Source organism: Globicephala melas, chromosome 7, assembly GCF_963455315.2.
Source record: "Globicephala melas chromosome 7, mGloMel1.2, whole genome shotgun sequence".
Lineage (NCBI taxonomy): Eukaryota > Metazoa > Chordata > Mammalia > Artiodactyla > Delphinidae > Globicephala > Globicephala melas.
The window spans coordinates 701,132-720,612 of record NC_083320.1 but is presented as its reverse complement, the minus strand read 5'-3'; the positions used below and the strand labels follow the sequence as shown (position 1 = coordinate 720,612).

The following is a 19,481-nucleotide window of genomic DNA, read 5'->3' as shown; positions in this document are numbered from 1 at the left end:
CGTGCTCTCCAGGGAAAAGGCTGGCCTGAGCTCACACCCCCGCCAGAGACTGTGGCAGGTTCTGCTCTTGTAGACAGAGCTGAGGAGGGAAAGGGACAACGTGAGGGCGGGGGCCGAGAAGGAGCCGCTGGACCATACCTGCCTGCACCAGGAAGCGGACAGGGCCCTGAGGCAAAACCAGCTGGGCTCCATGCACCCCAGTCTTGGGAGTGGGCCGGGGCCTGGGGCTGGGGGTGTCCGGGTGGGTGTGGGTCCCAGTGCTTCTGTCTCGTGCTTGGACACACATATGCACACGCCCAGATGGGAAGGGCGGGCTGGACCACTCCTACACAGAACAGGTGCGGAGACGCAGCCCCAGACAACAAAGGGGTCCACCAGGGCGACACCTCAGGTCTCAGGGCTCCATGGGCCCCGTGGGAGTGGGGGGACCATCAGGGGACCGTGAGCCAGTGCATGGACCAGAAGGGGGAGGAGTGTGGGAAACACAGGGCCAGGCAGGCCCACAGGCAGGTCCAGGGGCTGCTCCTGTGTGTTCTGGGGTATCTCCCCTTTCACCACTGGACAGACCCTCTATCGCCAGACAAGGAATCGGCAAGGGAGGTGGGGGCGAGAATCAGCCTGCGATGCCTCTGGGACCCCAGGTCCAGCCAAGTGGAAACTAGGATGCCATTAAAACAGATGTAAGGCTCACCTTGCCGGCCTGTGGGTGGGGCTCCGGAGCAGACAAGGCCCGGGGGCCGAATGTGTTTACGAAACCCTCCGCTCACCTTCCGGTCCTGGCCAGGCCCTGGGCTCCAGCAAAGGGCAGCCGGGCCAACTGGGGGTCCCCAGGGGAGGGCTGGATGCGCCTGTCCCGGGACTCTGCGCAGCCCTGGGTGGGCAGGCCACAGTGAGGTGCCTGGGGTCTCCCCTATGCCCAGCGGCTCCAGGAGCTGGCCACCCAGCACCAGCGAGACCTGATGGTGGAGGCCGAGCGGCTGCACGGAGCCCATGTACAGGCTGCACAGGCCCTGGCGTCCCGAGAGAGTACCCACCAGCAGCGGGTGAAGGTGCTGGAGAAGCAGGTGGGCGGGGACCCAGCGCCCGGCGGGGGTGCAGAGGGAGGGGAGGGTCCCTGCGCCCGCCTGGCCCCAGCCCGAGGTCCTCCGGCAGCGCTACTGCCCGGTGGGCTCCAGGCCATCCCCACGGGATCCCACACTACCCTCCGTCACTCCCACACCTCACTGAGGGGCGGAGGGGGATTCTGGGGCGGGTCACCACCCTCTCCGTGCCGCCATCGCCCCCCATAAAGAGGGGCGGGGACAGTCCCTCAGCCGGTGGTTGCTGCGTATGAAACGTCCAGATGGTGCCTGGCGCGTTGCAGTCCTAGTGGTGGTGGCCGCTGCACCGTCCTGCGGAGTCAGGGACGGGGTCAGCAGCGAACGGGGGGGCGGGGCAGTAACAAAGCAGGACAGAGCCTTGAGTGTGTGCCTATGCTGACCACACCCCCCCCACACGCACGCATGTGCACAGACACACACGTGCACGCACACATACACAGACATGCCAGCCGGGGCTGCCGCGCGGGCTCCGAGCTCTCTGCCTCGGGGGAGCTGCTCGATGGGGGAACAGAGGAGGGAACTGAGACGCAGAGACATAGAGTGGCAGCCCGCTGACTCCCTGAGGTGGTGTCCCTGACCCTCCAAGCCACGTTTGCTCGATTTATAAGCCCAGGAGCATTATTTCCTCATTACTCTGAGTGTGTTCATGGCTGAGTGGAAGGAGGTCCACCCACTGTGAGTGGTGGTCACCCGGGTCCCTAAGAGCCCACGGGGGGGTGACCCTGATCAGAGGTGGGACCCTGCACGCCCCATCTGGCCTCTGGTGAGTCTGTCTGTCTGCCGGGGTTTCTCTCCACGCACACCGCCCCCTTGGGAGCCGTGGACCGCGGCCTCCCAGCCCTTCCGGTCACGGAGCTCAGCCACGGGGCCCGCCCGCCCGCCCGAGCTCCTGCCCTGTCCCCAGGTGGCCAGCCTGAAGGAGCCGCGGGACCAGGAAGTGCAGCAGCGGCGACGAGCCCGCCTCGGCCAGGCCTTCCAGGCCAAGGAGTGAGTCCGGCTCCCGACCCCTGGGTGGCCCGGCTGCCACTGCCCTGACCGGCCCGGCAGCAGAACCGCTGCTGGGGAAGCAACGCCTCGTGCTGCTCAGCCGGGGGGCCGAGCTCGAGGGGCACCGGGCCAGGGAAGCCACCACCCGTGCCGGGAGTCAGTGGGCACCCTCTGATCCCCTGACCACAGAGCTCCCCCAGCCCTTGGGACCCCCGCCTCCGGCTGGCGTGGCCCGAGCTCCGGAGCCGCTGCTCTCCGACGCGCCCCTCCCCGGCAGCACGGAGCCTCCCGCGGCCGGCATCGGCCCTGGCACCGCTGTGGATGTGCTGACCCGGCCAGATCCCGGCGGCCAGGCCCCAGCAGGCCAGCTTCCGCAGCCACGGGCTGCATTCCGTGCCCTCAGCTCTGTAAACATGGGGAAACACGTGGAAAACATTTCCACCAACTGAAGCCAAAAACATAATGTCCCGCAGGCCCAGCTACCACATCCCTGCGCACAGAGGCGGCAAGACCTCCGTATCCAGGAACTGCAGGGCCGTCACGGTGGCAGGTGGCTGCAAGTGACTCAGAGTCCAGTCCCCACCCCCACCCCCACCCCCCGTGCTCCCCGCCCCGTGACTCACTGCCCGTGAGAGGCATCAGGATGTAAACGTTAAAGTTGTTAGAGAACCACCCACTTTCCCAGCCTATAACTCTGGGAAAATTCCTGCGGGAATCCAGCCCTGGTTGCCACGGAGACCGGGGCAGCCATCTTAGGCCGATGCCTGGTTCACCTGTTCGCATTTTCTCTCTTTTCCCCCCATGAACACTGGTCAGAGTGATTTGTTTCCTCTCCAAATGGCCTCTTTTGTTTTGTAAGTGACGTGTTTACAACATCTGCGGGGCACCAGCCAGCCCAGGAAATTCCTGCGTCCGCAGGTGCTAGCCGCCACCCCGAAGCACCTCCTCCCTCCAGGACTCATGGGGGTGAGAAGGGCCAAAGCTCCTGGAGCCCACCCATTCCAATCACGATCCCGCACTTAAAACAGGCTGCCCTGTCAGGCCTTCCTTTCTGACTGAACCTAGTAACGGAGTTGCCATATGTTGCGAACTGCACAAAAAATAGGTTTCATTCTGCCTGTCAGCTCTGCCTGATTATTGGTGGCTGTGTTGAGAAGGATTCTGAAGTTCAGCCCAGACTCAGAGGGGAAGAGCATGGTGACCCATTAACAACGCTGCTCTGGGCGAAGGAGGCGTTAGTGGTGGTGTTCGCACCCAGGTATTCACCAGCTTGCAGCGGCCCATTGGAACGCATAGCAACCCAGCGGCTGCCCCCACCATTGGAGAGCCTGGTACAGACAGGAAGGGTAGGGCCGTGAGACACACACAGCTCTGATGCTCAAGGCCTGGCATTTAGTAGGCAAGTCCCTCCCCTTCCTCCTCGACCCGGCGACCCCACGACCCAGTGGGCAGCTCCCTTGTGGAGGAAGGGCCTGAGGGTTGGCGGGCGGGGAGGAAGGACCCGGCATCTGGAGATTGACACTTGGAAAGTGTCAACACTTGCCTCCCTTTGGTGGCCACTGGCGTCTCAGCGTCACGCCTTTGGGACTGAATCGCCCAGCACAGAGGAGGTGCCTAGTAAACGTGCACAGATGAGAGAGGAATACACCCCAGATGCAAAAGGGGTCGGAAAGGTTTCTCAACATTGAAATGAGGGCCACGCGCTATTTGATCAATGTCCTTGCTGGTGATTTCTGGACCCTCCTTGCCCAGACTGCTCCCGGGAGACGTAAGATTTCTTATATTTCAATGAAAGTTCAATCAGTGTAGGAGACGCTGTTTTTACTTGTTCAACATAAAGTTGTATACTTAGGAGAAAGGATTTTTCTGATGGAGATAAACTGCTGTTTTCTTAAACATTTCCAATGGCAAGCGTGTGGCTTCCGTGTGAGAGCCTTATGGCCGCCCGCACCCACGTGTGCACAGCTGTGTACCCTGAACCAGGGCCCCCCATCTCTGCCGCAGCTGCACCAAGGCCCCATCCATCCTCACAGTGTAGTGACCACGCCGGGTGGGCCTCCGCAAGAGCCAGATCCCGCCTGCCCCTCCAGGCCCTGTGACCTCCTGACCTCATTCCCGGACCAGGTAGGGGTCTCCCTGAGGTCTCACCTACGTGGAAGCCCCAGGTGCTCAGGGCGGGTGGGAAGGAGAGAGTGGGAGGGGGGTGCAGCCAGGCAGCCTCCACCACCAGCAGCCCTGCTGGAGCCCCCGTCCCAGCCCTGCAGGGACCAGCCGGCCAGGCCAGGTTCGGTGGGGGAGACGCTCCCCACCTTGGCCGGCACGGGGTCCTGGGGCTTCCCGAGGTCGGCTCCGGGGCTCCCCATCTAAACTGCGTACACACTCAGGCCCTAAATTAAAATGTCACAGGCCTGTTGGGGAGTCTCGGGTTTCCTGGCCGCGGAACACGAGCCTGCTTGATAAAACGATTTTGGTTTTGATAAATGTGGACTTTCTGTGGCCAAGACAAAGGCACCCTTGAGTCTGGAGGGGAACCTGAAACAGCACATTGCTGAAAAGTATTTCCTGATAATATTTTTAGCACCTGGAAAAAAATTTTTTTTTCTCTTTTTCGCCTGTGGAGCTGTGTGTGTGTGTGTGTGTGTGTGTGTGTGTGAATGTAACACCCAGCATGGCGGTGCCTCCTGTTAACCCCCAGTCTCCCAAATGGGACTGCAAATGGCCCAGGGTGACGGCCGCGGAGGGTCAGCAGGCCTGTGCCTGCAAATGCACAGCCTCGCGGGGGGTCTGCCTGCCAAGCGCCACCGTGTGCCCCGGGCATGGCCCCTGGGGCAGCCCTGCCCCTACAGGCCCCCAGGAGGACCCAGAAGAGAGCCTTTACTAGGGTCCCCGGAGGCATGTGCTCAGGAGAAGGTCAGCAGTGCCCCGGAGGGACCTCCTCCGCCTAGGCGGCCTACTCAGAGGAGGAAAGTGCAACTGGGGGGAGGACGGGGTGTGTGCCCCCTCCCACCCCCTGCAGGAGGTGGGCCAGTCTGGGGGGGGGTCAGAGGTCAGCCTGGACAACCCACTGTTCCCACCTTCCCCCCTGCCCCCCCCCCGCCGTGGTTTGGTGCAAGCTGGGAAGTTCTGCCCCTTCTCCCTGTCAGGGAGGGGCCACCTGCCCTCCCCCCTGAGGAAACAAACAGGAGAGGGCCTTCCCCTGGGCCCCAAACCCACGGCACAGACGGCAGAGGGCTGCCAGTTTCCCACAGAAAACCCACAGATGGAAAAGCACGTCCTCCTGGGCTCCCACCAAGGTGACCGGCCTGCTGGCAGCTCTGCCCTCCGGGCTGCACTGTTGGAGGCCGTGTCCTGACCCCACGGGGATTTTGCGAGTGAGGTTCACGGACCCTCCCTGTCCAAGGAGGGTGAGGCTGCCACACCCCTCCTCCGACCTTGGCCATGATTTGACCACTGTGCTGCAGCCTGGCTCAGGTCTTCCCCCCACCTCCCCACTCAGCATCTGAGCCAGCGGGGTGCCAGGCTTGGCTTGTCCTCACGAATCAGCCCCCACCAGCACCCGAGAGCAGAGAGGGTGGAGAGCCCCCGGGGGTCGGGCCCTGTTCTGGGCCTAGGGACCAGAGGTGGCCAGATGCCGGCCCCCTGTGGAGGACAAACAGAGTCTGACTCAGAGCAAGTTCCTGTGGCACGAGAAGAGCTGCGATGGCCACAGGCTGGAGACGCAGAATCTGAGTTGTGGGCACTCGAGGGCCTGCTCCCACCCACGGGGCATCTGTCCACTTGCCCCCAGGCCGGCGTGGACCAGCCTCCCCGATGGAAGGCTGATTTACCGGGAGTTGGCCCCAGACTTCTCTTGCTGTGAGGTTTCCTTAGGCCCCCAAATCATCTCCCCCCGCATTTCTCCTGATGTGGCCATGCAGGGCAGAAACTGCTTAATGCCCTGAAGCAGCCCGGGCCAGAGTCCTCCTCACATACGACCAGATGGCAAGCCTCAGGGCTGGGTGGGCAGCGTGAGGCTGGCCTCTGGCCACTTCCAGAAGGGTGGCCCCCGGCCGACGACACGCTGGCAGGAGGGTGACCTGGTCCCCTGGGGGACAGGGGCCTGAAAGGACACCCAGGAGGCCTGCCCCCAGGCCCAACAACTCACGCAGGCCTGAGGGTCTGTCCTGGAGCTGCCTTGCGGACAAGGCACCTCCTCTGGGCCGGCCCCACACGGGCGGCTGGGGACCCACGGAGGAGGAGGAGGATGGCCCCGGCCGCAGGGCACGCCCGCAGAGCCCTCTCCTTGCGGCCAGCTACCTCCGGGGGGCTCGGGCCCGTGGGCTGAAACGCCCGCCCCGCTTGGCGCTTTAAGAGCCGCCTAATTTGCATGGCCCGGCCCGGCCCCGCCCAGGCCCGAGTGACCGCCCGGTTGGATATTTAAATCGCGGCCGTAGGGGCGGGTCCGGCTCCGAACGCGGTCCCGCCCGGCGCCTTCCTCCGCGAGAGACGACCGGAGCACGGCCCGGCCGAGCGGCAGCGGGACGCCGAAGTCCACCAACGGCGCGGCCGCGTTCCCCGCACGCCCGGCCGGCCGGGCCTGCGGGCCACTCCCGACCGCGGCCTCGCTCCTGCCCCGCGGTGACCGCAAGCCCCCCTGCGGCCCTTCCTCGTCGCCTGTCCGTCCCCGCTGTGTCTTCGCTGTGTCCCCCGCTCCGTCCTTCTCTGTCCCCGTTCCGTCCCGCTGTGTCCCTCGCTCCGTCCCCGCCCGCCGACCCCCGGCGATGCCGCGCGGCGCCACCTGGGCGCTGCTCTTGGCCGCGGCCCTGGGGCTCGGGGCGCGCGGCGTGCGCGGCGCTGTGGCCCTAGCCGACTTCTACCCATTCGGCGCGGAGCGCGGCGACGCCGTCACCCCCAAGCAGGACGACGGCGGCTCCGGGCTGCGGCCGCTCTCCGTGCCCTTTCCGTTCTTCGGCGCCGAGCACTCCGGCCTCTACGTGAGTAACCCGAGCCCGCGGGGGGCGCCAGGGGGGTGCTGCGCCCCGGCCGCTGCCCGCCGCCCCGAGTCCCGCCGCCGCCGCCAGCAACTTGGCACCGTGGCGGCCAGAGGTGGAATGAGGACAGCGCTTCCTCCCTCCGGCGGCCAAGGCCGGACAGCGGCCCGCGGGAGCGGCGGGCGGGGTTGGGGGCCCGAGCTGCGGCCCGGCCACCTTGGCGAGTGGAGCGGGGCGCGCCCGGCCCTGGCCCCTGCCCCTGTCGGACCGCCTGGGGCTTGGGCTGCGGGCACTGAGCCGTGTGCCCCTGCTGGGCCCAGCGCAGCGGGGTGAGGGGAGGCCTGCCCCGTCCCGGTTCCTTCACAGACAGCAGTGTAACAGCAGGCGGCTGCTTCCTGGGTCCTCAGTTTCCCGAGTGGGGCTCCTGGCCCCTTCAATTCCTCACTTGGCCTGCCGAGGTCTCAGCCCCTCCCAGGGCCACACGGGCCCCGCCCCCAGTTGACACCTGAGGCCCACTTGCTGGAGGCTGGGACGCGCCCAGACTTTCAGAGGTGCTGTGCGAGACTCAGCAAGCTGGTCGTCTCTGAGCCGCCCTTTCCCTCTCCCTCTCCTCCTGAGCCTGCGGGCTGGCCACTCAGGCCCAGACCTTCAAACAGGACTCCCAGAGGGAGCTCAGGAGAGCGGGGACAGTTCAGGCTTAAGGACAGCAGAACCCCCCCGGGGGGACCCGGGGCCACTGAGGAAATGCAATGTCACGCCTCATTGCTGCATCGAGCATTTACTGGGGGGCACCGTGCGCTGTCCTCTGAATCCCAGCTAGAAAAGTGCCGGCACCCTGTACCTCCAACACCATTGCCCCGCCCTCTGTCACTTCCAGCACCACCTCCACCTCCCCCCTCCACCGCCCATCAGCACCACTGCCTGCACTGCCAGCTCCCCCATCAGCCCTGTCACCTCCCCCATCAACACTGCCTCTCTCCACTCGACCCCAGCTCGGCTGCCAGCATCACTAGCTACTCTCCCACCACAGCCCTTCCATCGCCAGAGGTGGGAGGGGCAGCCGTTCTCTCTGTAGGTGCCACCCAGTGCACGTTCCTCCGGGCCAGGACTTGGACAGAGGGGCAGGACTGACTTCCGGAAGTATGGGGCTGGGGGCAGAGCTGTGCTCAGGGTCTTTGGGAGCCAGGGAGGCCCATGCATCCTAGAAGGGGGAAAATTCACGTTGGCATCGTCTTAACAGAGCCTCTGTCCAAATGCTCCTTGAACCTTTGGGCCAGGCGCAACCTCCTCACTCCAAGTCACAGGTGAAAATATTATTAAAACGGCTGACCCTCTTAACAGCCTCACCAAAACCATCTACCCCTGCCAAAGCAACTGGGAGACGTGGTTCTAAAGTGGAGAGATGTGCTAGCAAAACAAACGGTTTCATCTGAAACCAGCACGTGGTTCCTCGCAAAACCTGTGTCTCCATGAGAGCTCTTTCCTGAAAAAAGCTGTCGTCTGACAAACACCTGCCCGTGGCGACGTAGGGAGCCCACTTCACCTCTCTTCGCTCGGTAGGAAAGACAGTGGAAACCTTGAGGGCCCCGGACACCTTGCCTGAAATAATGGCCAGGGCTCTGTGGTCAAGGAGGGAGCAGGGCAGCGGGTCAGAAATGAGGCCAGTTAGAGAAGAGAAGGCATTTATTCCGAAGCAAGTGGGTCAGACTGGTGCCTCCCAGCTCGCGCAGCTGAGACAGTGCTTCTCTGCATGCCCCTGTCTCTGACCCTCGTCCAGCCGGGCGCGGCGTCAGCCAGCCCTGAGCCCAGGTGCCTGCATCCGGCCGAGTGAGGATCCTCCAGGGCTGGACACCCCGGCCCGATGCCTGGCAAAGAGCAGGCTTGTGGAGTGAATGGACACACGGGTGAGTGAATGGAGGCCTCGCCGTGACCCTGCGTGAAGATCAGTGCTTTCTGATCAGAATCGACCCCGGCAAGGACTCGGTCCTGCCGCGTGCGCGGTGGCCTCCTTTCTAGAAAGCCCCGTCGTTTTGCTTCTTTCTCACGCCGTAGCAGCCGTATGTGGTGACTTGTAAGGCTCTGAAAATTGTTGAGAGTCCCTTCTGAACACAAACCAGGCCGGCCCCGCTGGTGGGCATGGAGCGCGGCAGCTGAGAGGGAACCTTCTTGCAGGGAAAAAAGCTGGACAAGTTCACGGGTAGAGATGGCAGCTGTGCTGTGGCCTGCAGGCCCGGCCGAGGTGCAGCGTCCGCGCGGGGCGGCCACGGGGACTGAGAGGCCGTGAGCGGCCAGCGGTGGTGAGGAGCCCCCGTGTCCCCCCAGAAGGGTGAGGCCTGGGGGCTGCGGAGGAAGGTCTTGGTTTATTTGGCATCAGGAGCCCCAAGTGGCAACCTCAGGGAGCACTTCTGCTCCTTCATCAGGGAAGGAGTGCCAGGTGGGCGGTGTCTGCGAAGGTGCTGGGCACGCTGAGAGGGTCCACACGTCTGTTACGAGGGTGCAGTGGCCGAGACATGGGTGCGGGGTCTGCCGGCTGTGTCTCCAAGGCTGGGCTGCTGGGGGTGATGCACAGGGGGGTACCCGCCTTGGCGTGCCTTCCATCCTTCCCCTGCAGAGCCCCTTCCAGCCCCTGCTGGCCCCGCACGCACAGTGCTGTGACACCCTTGACCTCTGAATCTTGGGGACTCTTCCTTGTTCTGGTCTTTTGGAGCACCTTGGGGCCAGTCACGGAGAGCCCCGAGTGGGAAACGGGAAGAGTGTGGGCCCGGGGCGGGCAGTGGCACCTCCGAACCTGGGGGAAGACGTGTTGACAGTTGATTTGACCTGAGCCCTGGCCAGCAGCCCCTCTCTCTAGTGTCCCAGACAAGGCTGGCTCCACACCTGGTGTCTGCTTATCCGCTGGCATCCCCACCGGGGGCACAGTCCCCGCCCAGCCTCTCCCAGACCGCCCGCCCAGGGGAGGTCCGCAGGCGGCCCGGGACCGGTGGCTGGTCGGTTCCTCCGAGAACCCCGGCTTCCCCACCTGTGCAGCCCGTGGCACCTTGCCAACCAAGACAGTCCGCTGGCTGGCCACCAGCTCCGAGCCATCTGGAAAACCCACCCTGACCCACAGGACAAAACCAGTGAGATGGAGGCAGGCCTGGCAGTGGAGCTCGGCTTTTCTGACCTGAGGAAGCCCCCGCAGAAACGCATGAGCCCCCTGGCTGGGAGGAGAGGCCGCAGCCCCCAGGGGGCAGACAGGGTCCTGGGCAGGCCCCTCCCCACGCTCCCTTTCTGCTGGTACCTGGGGTGGAGCGGGGCACAGGCAAGGGGCTCGGAGGTGGAGGTGGGCAGGGGTCGAGGGAGGGTCCTGGGTGGCCTGGCAGCCCCACGTGGGGGGAGAGCGCCGGGGCGAGATCCAGGCTGGCCCCTCGGCCTGGACCTCCCGGCAGCCCGACGGAGGGCGGGCAGTGCAGTCCTCCCCGGCCCAGAGAGGAAAGCGGGCCTCAGATGCAGGCCCAGGGGCCTCAGGACTCCTGCGTCCCGCTGCCTCCTTGCTATTCCACCCCGGCCGTAGTGCGGCCCAGACAGAAGTCCTGCTTCCTCGGCCATCCTGGGAGCTCCCCTGAGACCCCGCCTCGTTCCCACGTGGTCAGAGCAGGCAGCTGGGCCTGCAGCCCTGCCTTGGAAATGCTCCCACTTCCCAGAGCGGCCACCCCGCCGGCCTGGGCGCGTGCGGCACCTCCTCGTGGGCCTCCGGCTCCTGGCCCTGCCCCTCCAGCCTGTCCGTGGGGCGGCCGAGGGAGCCTTGCCTTTCTCTCCTGCCCTTACCCAGCCCCCCTGGCCTTGGGGCTGGGCCCCGTGTACCTGTGCCCCCCCATCACCCGTCAGCCCCCCTGGCCCTGGGCCCTGTGTACCTGTGCCCCCCCAGACCCCTGACCTTGGGGCTGGGCCCCGTGTACCTGTGCCCCCCCGTCCCCCGCCAGCCCCCCTGGCCCTGGGGCTGGGCCCCGTGTACCTGTGCCCCCCCGTCCCCCGCCAGCCCCCCTGGCCCTGGGGCTGGGCCCCGTGTACCTGTGCCCCCCGTCCCCCGCCAGCGCCCCTGGCCCTGGGGCTGGGCCCCGTGTACCTGTGCCCCCCCGTCCCCCGCCAGCGCCCCTGGCCCTGGGGCTGGGCCCCGTGTACCTGTGCCCCGTGTACCTGTGCCTCCCGTCCCCCGCCAGCGCCCCTGGCCCTGGGGCTGGGCCCCGTGTACCTGTGCCCCGTGTACCTGTGCCTCCCGTCCCCCGCCAGCACCCCTGGCCCTGGGGCTGGGCCCCGTGTACCTGTGCCCCGTGTACCTGTGCCCCCCGTCCCCCGCCAGCGCCCCTGGCCCTGTGTACCTGTGCCCCCGTCCCCCGCCAGCCCCCCAGCTCCCTCTGCTCCAGCCAATACAGAACAGGTCACCCTCAGCCACTGTGCTGCCAGCTCGGAGCCCCACCCAGGACAGGCAGGCCTCCTCCCCTGACGGGCCCCACTCCCCCAGCCTGGTCCCTGCGCTCCCCGCGTGTCGCTTCTGACCCCACCTCGGTGGTTTACCCTGCACGGGGCGTGTGCCCCGCAAGGCACGTCAGTACACGGTCCTGGCACCCACGTGTGTCTGACTGTATTTGGGCGTCGTGCTGGCGGATGTGGACGTAGGCGTGTAGGTGCGTCTGCCCACTGAGGGAAATGCAAGCAGTGACAGCTCAGCGGCCGTGAGCAGTCCTCGGGCTCAGGTCCCGGCTCCCGAACGCCAGGCACCACTGAAAGGAACTGGGGCTCTCTGGAGATGATACAGCCATGGCAGGAAGAGAAGAAAATGAGCTTGGAAAAGCTTGTGCCAGAAAGTACTAGAGTGATCAAAGAAAGATGGGGATGTGGCGGAGGGACACAGCGGCCACACCCGAAAGGGGCTCTCGGGACAAGCGAAGCATTACTTTAATGGCAGTGACAGATTTCAGTCCCTAAGGAAAGGGGAGCCAGCGAGTTCACGCCGATACGAGTATAGATACATGAATAAATGTATAAACGAGGGAGAAAGTGGTACTGACCACACTGCCTCGGTGCTGAGTGTCCTGCTCCGGGCAGCCGTGTGTTCTCGGTAGAGGATGTCCTTGCTCAGGGGAATACACAGTAGGGGGCTCAGTGGGTAAAGGGTCATCACTTCTGCAAGGTCCTGTCAAGTGGTTCAGGAAACATCTGTGTAGAAGGAGAGAGAGCATGATGAAGCAAATGGGGCAGGATCCTAGAATCTGGTGAATGTGGATCAAAAGTATGAGGAGTGCCTTGCACTTTTTCTGTAAGTTTGACATTCTGTCAAAACATAACGTAACCTCTAGGGAATGCCTTCTGGCAGAAACACCCGGAGCCCCGGGCACACACCCCGCCACCCTCACTGGGAAGCCAGCCTGGCCGGCTGGGAAGGACTCAGGTGTTCCCCTCCTCAGCTCTCAGGGGCTGTGTGAAGCTAGAAGTGACCAGCTCGCCACAGCGTGCCTCCAGGACAGCCCACCACTCACTCACCATTGACTTATTTGCTAATTCATTTAGTCACACATCCATCCGGAAACCTTGGTGGAGCCCTAGCTCTGAGTCAAGGAGCGGACATATGCACCAGCAGCAGAGTTTTACTTTTAGTCCTAAAATTTTGTCTCTTTTGTTCACGGTGCTCTCCCAGCCTCTGCAAGAGAGCTAGCTTGTAGAAGCAGCTCTGTAAACGTCGGCTGTTCATCCTCTGACTGTTGGGATAACACGCCCATAATTCCATCTTCCCAAAACAAGCGCTCTAAACATTTTGGCAACATCCTTCCCGATGTGTTTTCAAGCGCATTTGGAGCTGCCATTTCATACAAATTTCCATTTTGCATATTTCGTTCAATATTATACTGTGAGCATTTTCCAGTGCCTTAAATTTGCTGTGAAGAGTGTGCTTTTTGGTGGCAGTATAATATTCCATCCTGTGGCTATACCATAATTCTTTTCAGCAGTCACAACCTGTGGCCTGTGTGGGTGGCTTCAGTGTCTCCGGGGATGCTCCAGTGCACATCTTTGTTCAGGCAGGTCTTTTGTTTTTCCGTTCCTCCAGGGGGGCTGGCTGGGTCCCAAGGAATGTGCTTTTCAGGGCTGTCTCCCTACTTTCCCCTGCTGCCCAGAGGGCGTCCTTATTCACACCCTCCTCTGCTGGGGGAAGGGGGCCTCCTCAGGTGACCTGAGTCAGCCTGGAGGGCACAGCAGCTTCCAGGCCACACAGGGTACCTGTGGTCCAGTCGACGATGGGGTGGGGACAGTGGGCAGACCCAGGGACAAAACAAGCTGCGGGAGCCTGGGCCCCAGTGGACGCTGCTCCCATGGCTCTGAAACCAGGCGGCTGGAGGGGGCTGCCCGGCTCGTTCCCTCCCCCCCACTCCCCCCAACCCCCGTACCTCCCCACAGGGGGTCCAGCCTCAGAGCCTTAGCAGCCATTAACTGGCCGTTTACACACCGGGGCGAGTCCTTCACTGAACGCCTGCTGTGTGCGAAGCGTTACCCGGCTCCCAGCCCGAGGACTCGGCTCGGGCAGAAGTCTGAGTGCTGGGGGCTGCGTCCAGGGTGGGAGGAGTGGGCACCGTGTCTTGGTACAGGTCCCAGGACCAGGCTGTCCTCCAGGCGGGTCCAGGCGGCTGGCCGAGGGCCAGACACAGCCCCCTCGGGCCCTCACACACGTCCTGCAGCGAATGTTTCCTGCCACCTGCTCTGGGCAGAGGGGCTGCCGGGCACAGGCAGCTCTGGAGGCTTGCTGTGGATGGGGCCTGGGGTAGGGCTGGTGTCCCGGGGGAGTGGCCACCGTCCCCAGAGTGAGACTGGCAGGGTGAGAGGCCTAGGTGTGGGAGCAGAGGCACACTGTCCCTGCACTTGGAGGTGGCAGCCAGGGGCGGTGGCTGCAGGGTGACAGTGGACCCGACGTGGCCTCAGAGCTCAGGGCAGCAAGGTCAGGCTGTGCTGGGCCCGGGGGAGGGGGGCGTGGGTGCCCAAGCACAGGGCATGTCCAGGGGCCTCTGGGGACTTGGGATCTGGTCCTAGGGGGGCACCTGGCCCAGGTGTGCCAGAGGTGAGGCAGGAGCTGCCATCTAATCTACACAGGGAAGGAAGGGAAGGGCTGTGAGGACAGCTGGAGGGACAGGACACGGGAGGGGCAGGTGCCTGGACCCCCCGCCCACTGGAGAGGCAGCCCCTGTTGGAGTGGGGTGGGGCTCAAGGGCCTGGGCTCTGGGCCGTAGGCAGGACCACAAGGCCCAGCAGGAGACGAGAGGGTGGCCACCGGGAGGCCCTGGACAGCTGACGGCAGGGGGCACGGTAGGGAGGTAGCAGAGGACCTGCGCCCCGAGGGCCCAGCCTGGGAGGGGGAAGGGCCGTCGCTCCAGTGCTGCAGGGAATCCCTCCTCCCCCGCTGGGCGCTGAAGCCAGCCCACTGCCCCACCCGCAGGCTACACCCTGGCTGCCCAGCAGTGCCCCCCCCCACCCGGTCCTCTGTGGCCCTCCAGCAGCCAGGCGAGGCCACCTGGCACTCCGGGTGCTCAGAGAGGGCCAGCCTCCCCTCCTCGCCAGGTCTGGGTGTCCAGGGCCCCACCTTGCCCGGGGGCCCAGGGCCCTGCCCACGGCCGCCCTGCGAGCAGGACCCCAGCCCCGAGCTGTGCTTGTGGAAGGAATCCTGGTTCCCCAGAGAGCTGCCAGGAAATAAAAGACATGCCTACATTTTTCAAAACAAGCTTATAAAAGGCCTCAGAACTTTATTGTTTTATTTCTGGCAGAAACGTCAAAGCAGGAACCAAGGCCCCGCCCTTTCGGATCTGATGTTTGCAGAGCTGGGGTGCTGTGCCCGTGGGGTCCCCAGCTCCCCTTCAGGCTTGCCTCCTGGCCCAGAGCAGCCCCTTGCCCAGCAAGGGTGGCACCAGCCAGCCCCAAGCTGCCCAGTTCAGGGACCAGCCAGACACACGTCACACGCTTTCGGCTGCAAGTGGCCTCTGAGAGACTCTCCAGGACATTCCCGCTCTCTCCCAGTTCCCTCCCAGTTCCCTCCCAGCTCTCTCCCAGTTCCCTCCCAGCTCTCTCCCAGCTCCCTCCCAGCTCTCTCCCAGCTCTCTCCCAGCTCTCTCCCAGTTCCCTCCCAGTTCCCTCCCAGCTCTCTCCCAGTTCCCTCCCAGCTCTCTCCCAGCTCTCTCCCAGCTCCCTCCCAGTTCCCTCCCAGTTCCCTCCCAGCTCTCTCCCAGCTCTCTCCCAGTTCCCTCCCAGTTCTCTCCCAGTTCCCTCCCAGTTCTCTCCCAGCTCTCTCCCAGTTTTATCCAAGTCGGAAATGCCACCAGGCCATCTCTCTGCGCTTTCTCCTGGCCCAGCGGAGGGAGGGCCGGCCCCTCCTGTGAGAAAGGCCTGGGTGCCTTTCCCTCTGCGGGCCACACGCCCCCCCAGGTCAAGGGCAGGCTTCCTCCACGCCCCGCGGGCCCCCTTCCTGCTGCTGTGGCCTCGGGGCCTCCCCAGGGGACCAGCCCAGGCCCACCTGGCTGGCCTCAGGTCCTGAGGGGCAGCGGACGCGGGGCGGCACGTTGCAGGGCCCGGACCCAGCCGACGGCCGGCCCGGGTCTGGTTTCCGGTATGTCAGTGGCTGAAGAGCACGCTGGTGCCCGGCAGGGGGTCGGGGTCCAGTCCTTTCTCCTGTTTTCCCGACGTGTTGCCCGTTCTACAGAGTGCTGTTGCAAGGAGAGAAATAATAATAGTAAGATTGATATTCTGTGGGAGTAGCATTCGCTGGCCCTGAAGAAGGAGAGGGACCCCGGTGCGGGGGAGGGGTGCCGTGCCGCTCCCCGCGCCGCCAGCCCCGCCCCGCCCCACCGGAGGTTCAGACGTTCTCCCCTGGAGGAAGACAGTCCGGGCACGCCCCTGCCCAGGTGGCCCCGGCCCTGCTCTGCCCTGGCCCCGCCCCGTGGGGAGGGCGGCAGCCATCCGGTGGGGGCGGAGAGGGGAGCCCGCCGGCCGAGCGCTGGCGGGCAGGCCGGAGGCCTCTGCACACACCGCACACACCTGAGCACCGGACTTCAAAAGCAGGAAGGAAACTGGGCAGAGCGCCTGTGGGGGAGCCATGGGGCCCAGGCCAGCCGAGGAAGACAGACGGGGGGGGGGGGGGGGGGGGGGGAGGGGGGGTGCAGGATGCAGGGAGGGCGGGGCAGGCGGTCCCACCCGGCAGGTGGCCACGGCCCTAGGGACCCTCACTCCAGCCTGCGGCGCCCCCCCATCCAACTGTGACTCCTCACCCTTGACTCTTTTCCTAAACACGGGCAGAAAAGGGGACCCAAAGTAAGTGTGCAGCGAAAGAGCAGATGTGATGCCAGCCCCGAGGGACGGCGGCCCCATCACAAGGCCTGTGGTTGCCGCCCACACCGTGCAGCCCTGACAAGGCTGCCTGCACCTGCCTCCTTCCCTCCAAGTTGTTCAGGTTCTTCCATGTTTTGTCCATTATCACCGTGGTTCAATTACATAGATCGTCTTCAAGTTGTTTGTTTCACTGTGGTGGACATTTGGAGCTGTTCCTACTTTTAGACCATTCTTACTGTGCTGTCTGGGAACATTCCGGAACGTGCGTCCCGGTGCACGTGGGCGCTGGCGTGGAGGGTGGTGGGCCCTAGGGGTGGGGCTGTCGGGCATGGGCCGCACCCGCTCCCAGCTCGTGAAGTACAGAGGCCACGGGTGTTCCCACTGCAGGACACGCTTGCCAGCCCGGTGGTTGTGGACGGGCGTGAAAACGAGGTGCTGCTGCTCTGTTTTGTTCATGAGGCTGAGCACATCTTGTTCGCTTGCCGTTGGATTGCCTCATTTGTAAGCCCGCTGTCAAGTCTTTCCTCTTTCCTACTGAGTTCCCTTTTTCCTTGTTACTTTATGGGAGTTGTGTACATACACCAGGTCACAAGTGTTGCAAACATCTTTTCCCTTTTCTCTGCACCTTACTTCACGCTCTTTGGTGCGCCTTTGGGTGAATAGGTACTCTTGAGTTTAATGCAGTAAATGTACCCGTCTTTATTTTTATGGTCAGAGGTTTTTTGTGCTTTTTTTTTTTTTTTTTTGCGGTACGCGGGCCTCTCACTGTTGTGGCCTCTCCCGCCGCGGAGCACAGGCTCCGGACGCGCAGGCTCAGCGGCCATGGCTCACGGGCCCAGCCGCTCCGCAGCATGTGGGATCTTCCCGGACCGGAGCACGAACCCGTGTCCCCTGCATCAGCAGGTGGACTCTCAACCACTGCGCCACCAGGGAAGCCCCTGTGCCTTTTTCTTAAAAACATTTTATTTATTTATTTGGCCGTGTTGGGTCTTAGTTGCGGCACGTGGGATCTTCCGTTGCGGTGTGCGGGCTCCCTAGTTGTGGCACGCGGGCTCAGTTGCCCACGGCATGTGGGAATCTTAGTTCCCTGACAGGGGATGGAACCTGCGTCCCCTGCGTTGGAAAGTGGATTCTTCACCACTGGACCGCCGGGGATGTCCTGTGCCTTATTTTAAAAATCACCTCCAAGTCTTGAATATGTTCTCCATGGCCCCCCACAACAGCGTCTCTGCTGTGCAGCTTGGTCGCTCACACCTCCGTGCCTGCGCATGTGGAGCTGGGCACGAGGTAGGCCCCCCAGCCCGCCCCCCACCCCCCACCGAGTGTGTGCCTGGGCCATCTCCCGGCCCTCCTCCTGCCCACCTGTCTGATCACTGTTCCGTGTGAGAGCCCAGTGTCCACCACAGCATCCATCCTGGACCAGCAAGTCCTTCCATCTTTTCTTCTCCAGGAAGTCTTGGTCCTTCTTGGCGTTGCCTTTTCATATAAAATTTACAGTTGGCTTATCAGGTTACACACACACACAGACCCACGTCTGCCGGGATTTTTACTGGGATTGCGTGGAGTATGAAGACTGACGCGAGAACTGATACCTTTACCTGGGTTGACTCGCGTGCCCGGGAACAGAGCACGTTCCTGTGTTTATTTAGATTGTCTCTGACGTTCTCTAATAAATCTAACATCTTTTGTTAGATCTATTCTTAAGGACTTGCTATTCTCTATACTGTTGTAAATGGTGTCTTTTCTTCATTTCTTTTCTAAGTACTTACTGCTGTCAATGTGGAATCACAACTGAGTTCTTACCGCTTCTAGTTTTATATGTAACAACCAGGCCGAGCCTCTTACCAATTCTGCTGCATCATCGGGATTCTTCTGGATTTTCCCACATTCACGTGCATAGCATTTGCACCTGATGGTCGTTGTGTTTCTCCCTTTCTAGTCCGTTTGCATTTTGATTCATTTTTCGCCTTGCTGTGCTGGTTGGATACATTGCGTGTTAGCAGGACCCAGAAAGAAAGTGTCCGTGTTTCACGACTAAACGTGCTGCTTCCTCCTGTTCGTTTTCAAGATGCCCTTTTCCGGATCAGAATGTCCCCTCCTATTCCTATTCTCATATTCAGGGAATTTGTATCACATGTGGGTGTTGGCTCTAGTAAATACCATCTCTACACCTATAAAGGTGAGTCTCACCTTTAATCTGTTAAATGGGTCGCTTAAATTCATTGGATTTCTACTGTAAAGCCACGCTTGATTCCTAACAGAAATCCAAGCTGGTAGTGATGAATTACGTACCCAGTTCATATACTGCTGCATTCAGTTTGCTAACTGCGTTAAGATTTGGGCGGTTTTATATGTGAGATTGGGCTGTTAGCCCATCCATGTTACATTTTAGTGTCGGGGTTGTGCCAGCCTCAGAAGATGAGTTCTTCTGTCTGGAAGAGTTCGTGTCTCTCTGGACTTACTCCTTGGATGTTTGGTAGAACTCACTGGTGCTGCCATCTGGACCTAGAGTTTTCTTGGTGGGAAAATTGTGAACACTAATTGAATTTCCTTATGAATATAAAAAAATAGATTTTCTATTTCTTTTCACATTTGGTAAGTTGTGTTTTTCTAGGGGAAAAGATCCATTTTATATACAGCTTCAAGGTGATCAACATAAAACTGTTGAGGTCTGGGATTCGATGGTAGCCTCCTTACACACCAGCGGTCAGCCTGTCACTGCTTCTCAGAAGCTGGCCGAGGCCCGAGGCTCCCGGGTCAGGAACAAAGGCCGTTAGGGCTCATGGTGCAGGGAGAGGCACACCGTGTGGTTCGCCTTGATGTCCCTGGCTCTCCTCGTGGTGTCATGAGGCCACACGGAGGGGCCCAGGCAGATGGAACCCAGACTGGGGGTTTGTGTCATAGCCAGGAAGCCCTGGGCTCGGGGAAGCCATCTCTCCTATGGCGAGCCTGCCTTTGCCCGCAAGGGAGAGGACACTTTGTCTCTCGAAGCCAGTCTCTGCAAACACAACCCCAAGACCCGGCCCAAGCAGGGAGCGGACGAGCAAAGCGCTCGGGGCCTCCCCCACGGCCCACCTCCCCGCCC

At 62.6% G+C, this 19,481-nt stretch overlaps 2 protein-coding genes across 11 annotated transcripts in view; both read left to right on the top strand.

The window, feature by feature from the left end:
* Positions 1-2,536, top strand: part of CROCC2 (ciliary rootlet coiled-coil, rootletin family member 2) — a 69,263-nt gene extending 66,727 nt beyond the window's left edge. The window contains 4 exon segments of the mRNA XM_070046032.1: positions 74-241; positions 921-1,064; positions 2,005-2,087; positions 2,188-2,536. Coding sequence (XP_069902133.1) covers positions 74-241; positions 921-1,064; positions 2,005-2,087; positions 2,188-2,536 — 744 coding nt within the window.
* Positions 2,537-6,570: 4,034 nt separating this feature from the next.
* Positions 6,571-19,481, top strand: part of SNED1 (sushi, nidogen and EGF like domains 1) — a 93,004-nt gene continuing 80,093 nt past the window's right edge. For all 10 annotated transcript variants that reach the window (XM_060301563.1, XM_070045872.1, XM_070045870.1 and 7 more), the window contains exon 1: positions 6,571-7,060. In XM_060301563.1, coding sequence (XP_060157546.1) covers positions 6,848-7,060 — 213 coding nt within the window. In that variant the 5' untranslated portion in view covers positions 6,571-6,847. The remainder of the gene's footprint in view (positions 7,061-19,481) is intronic.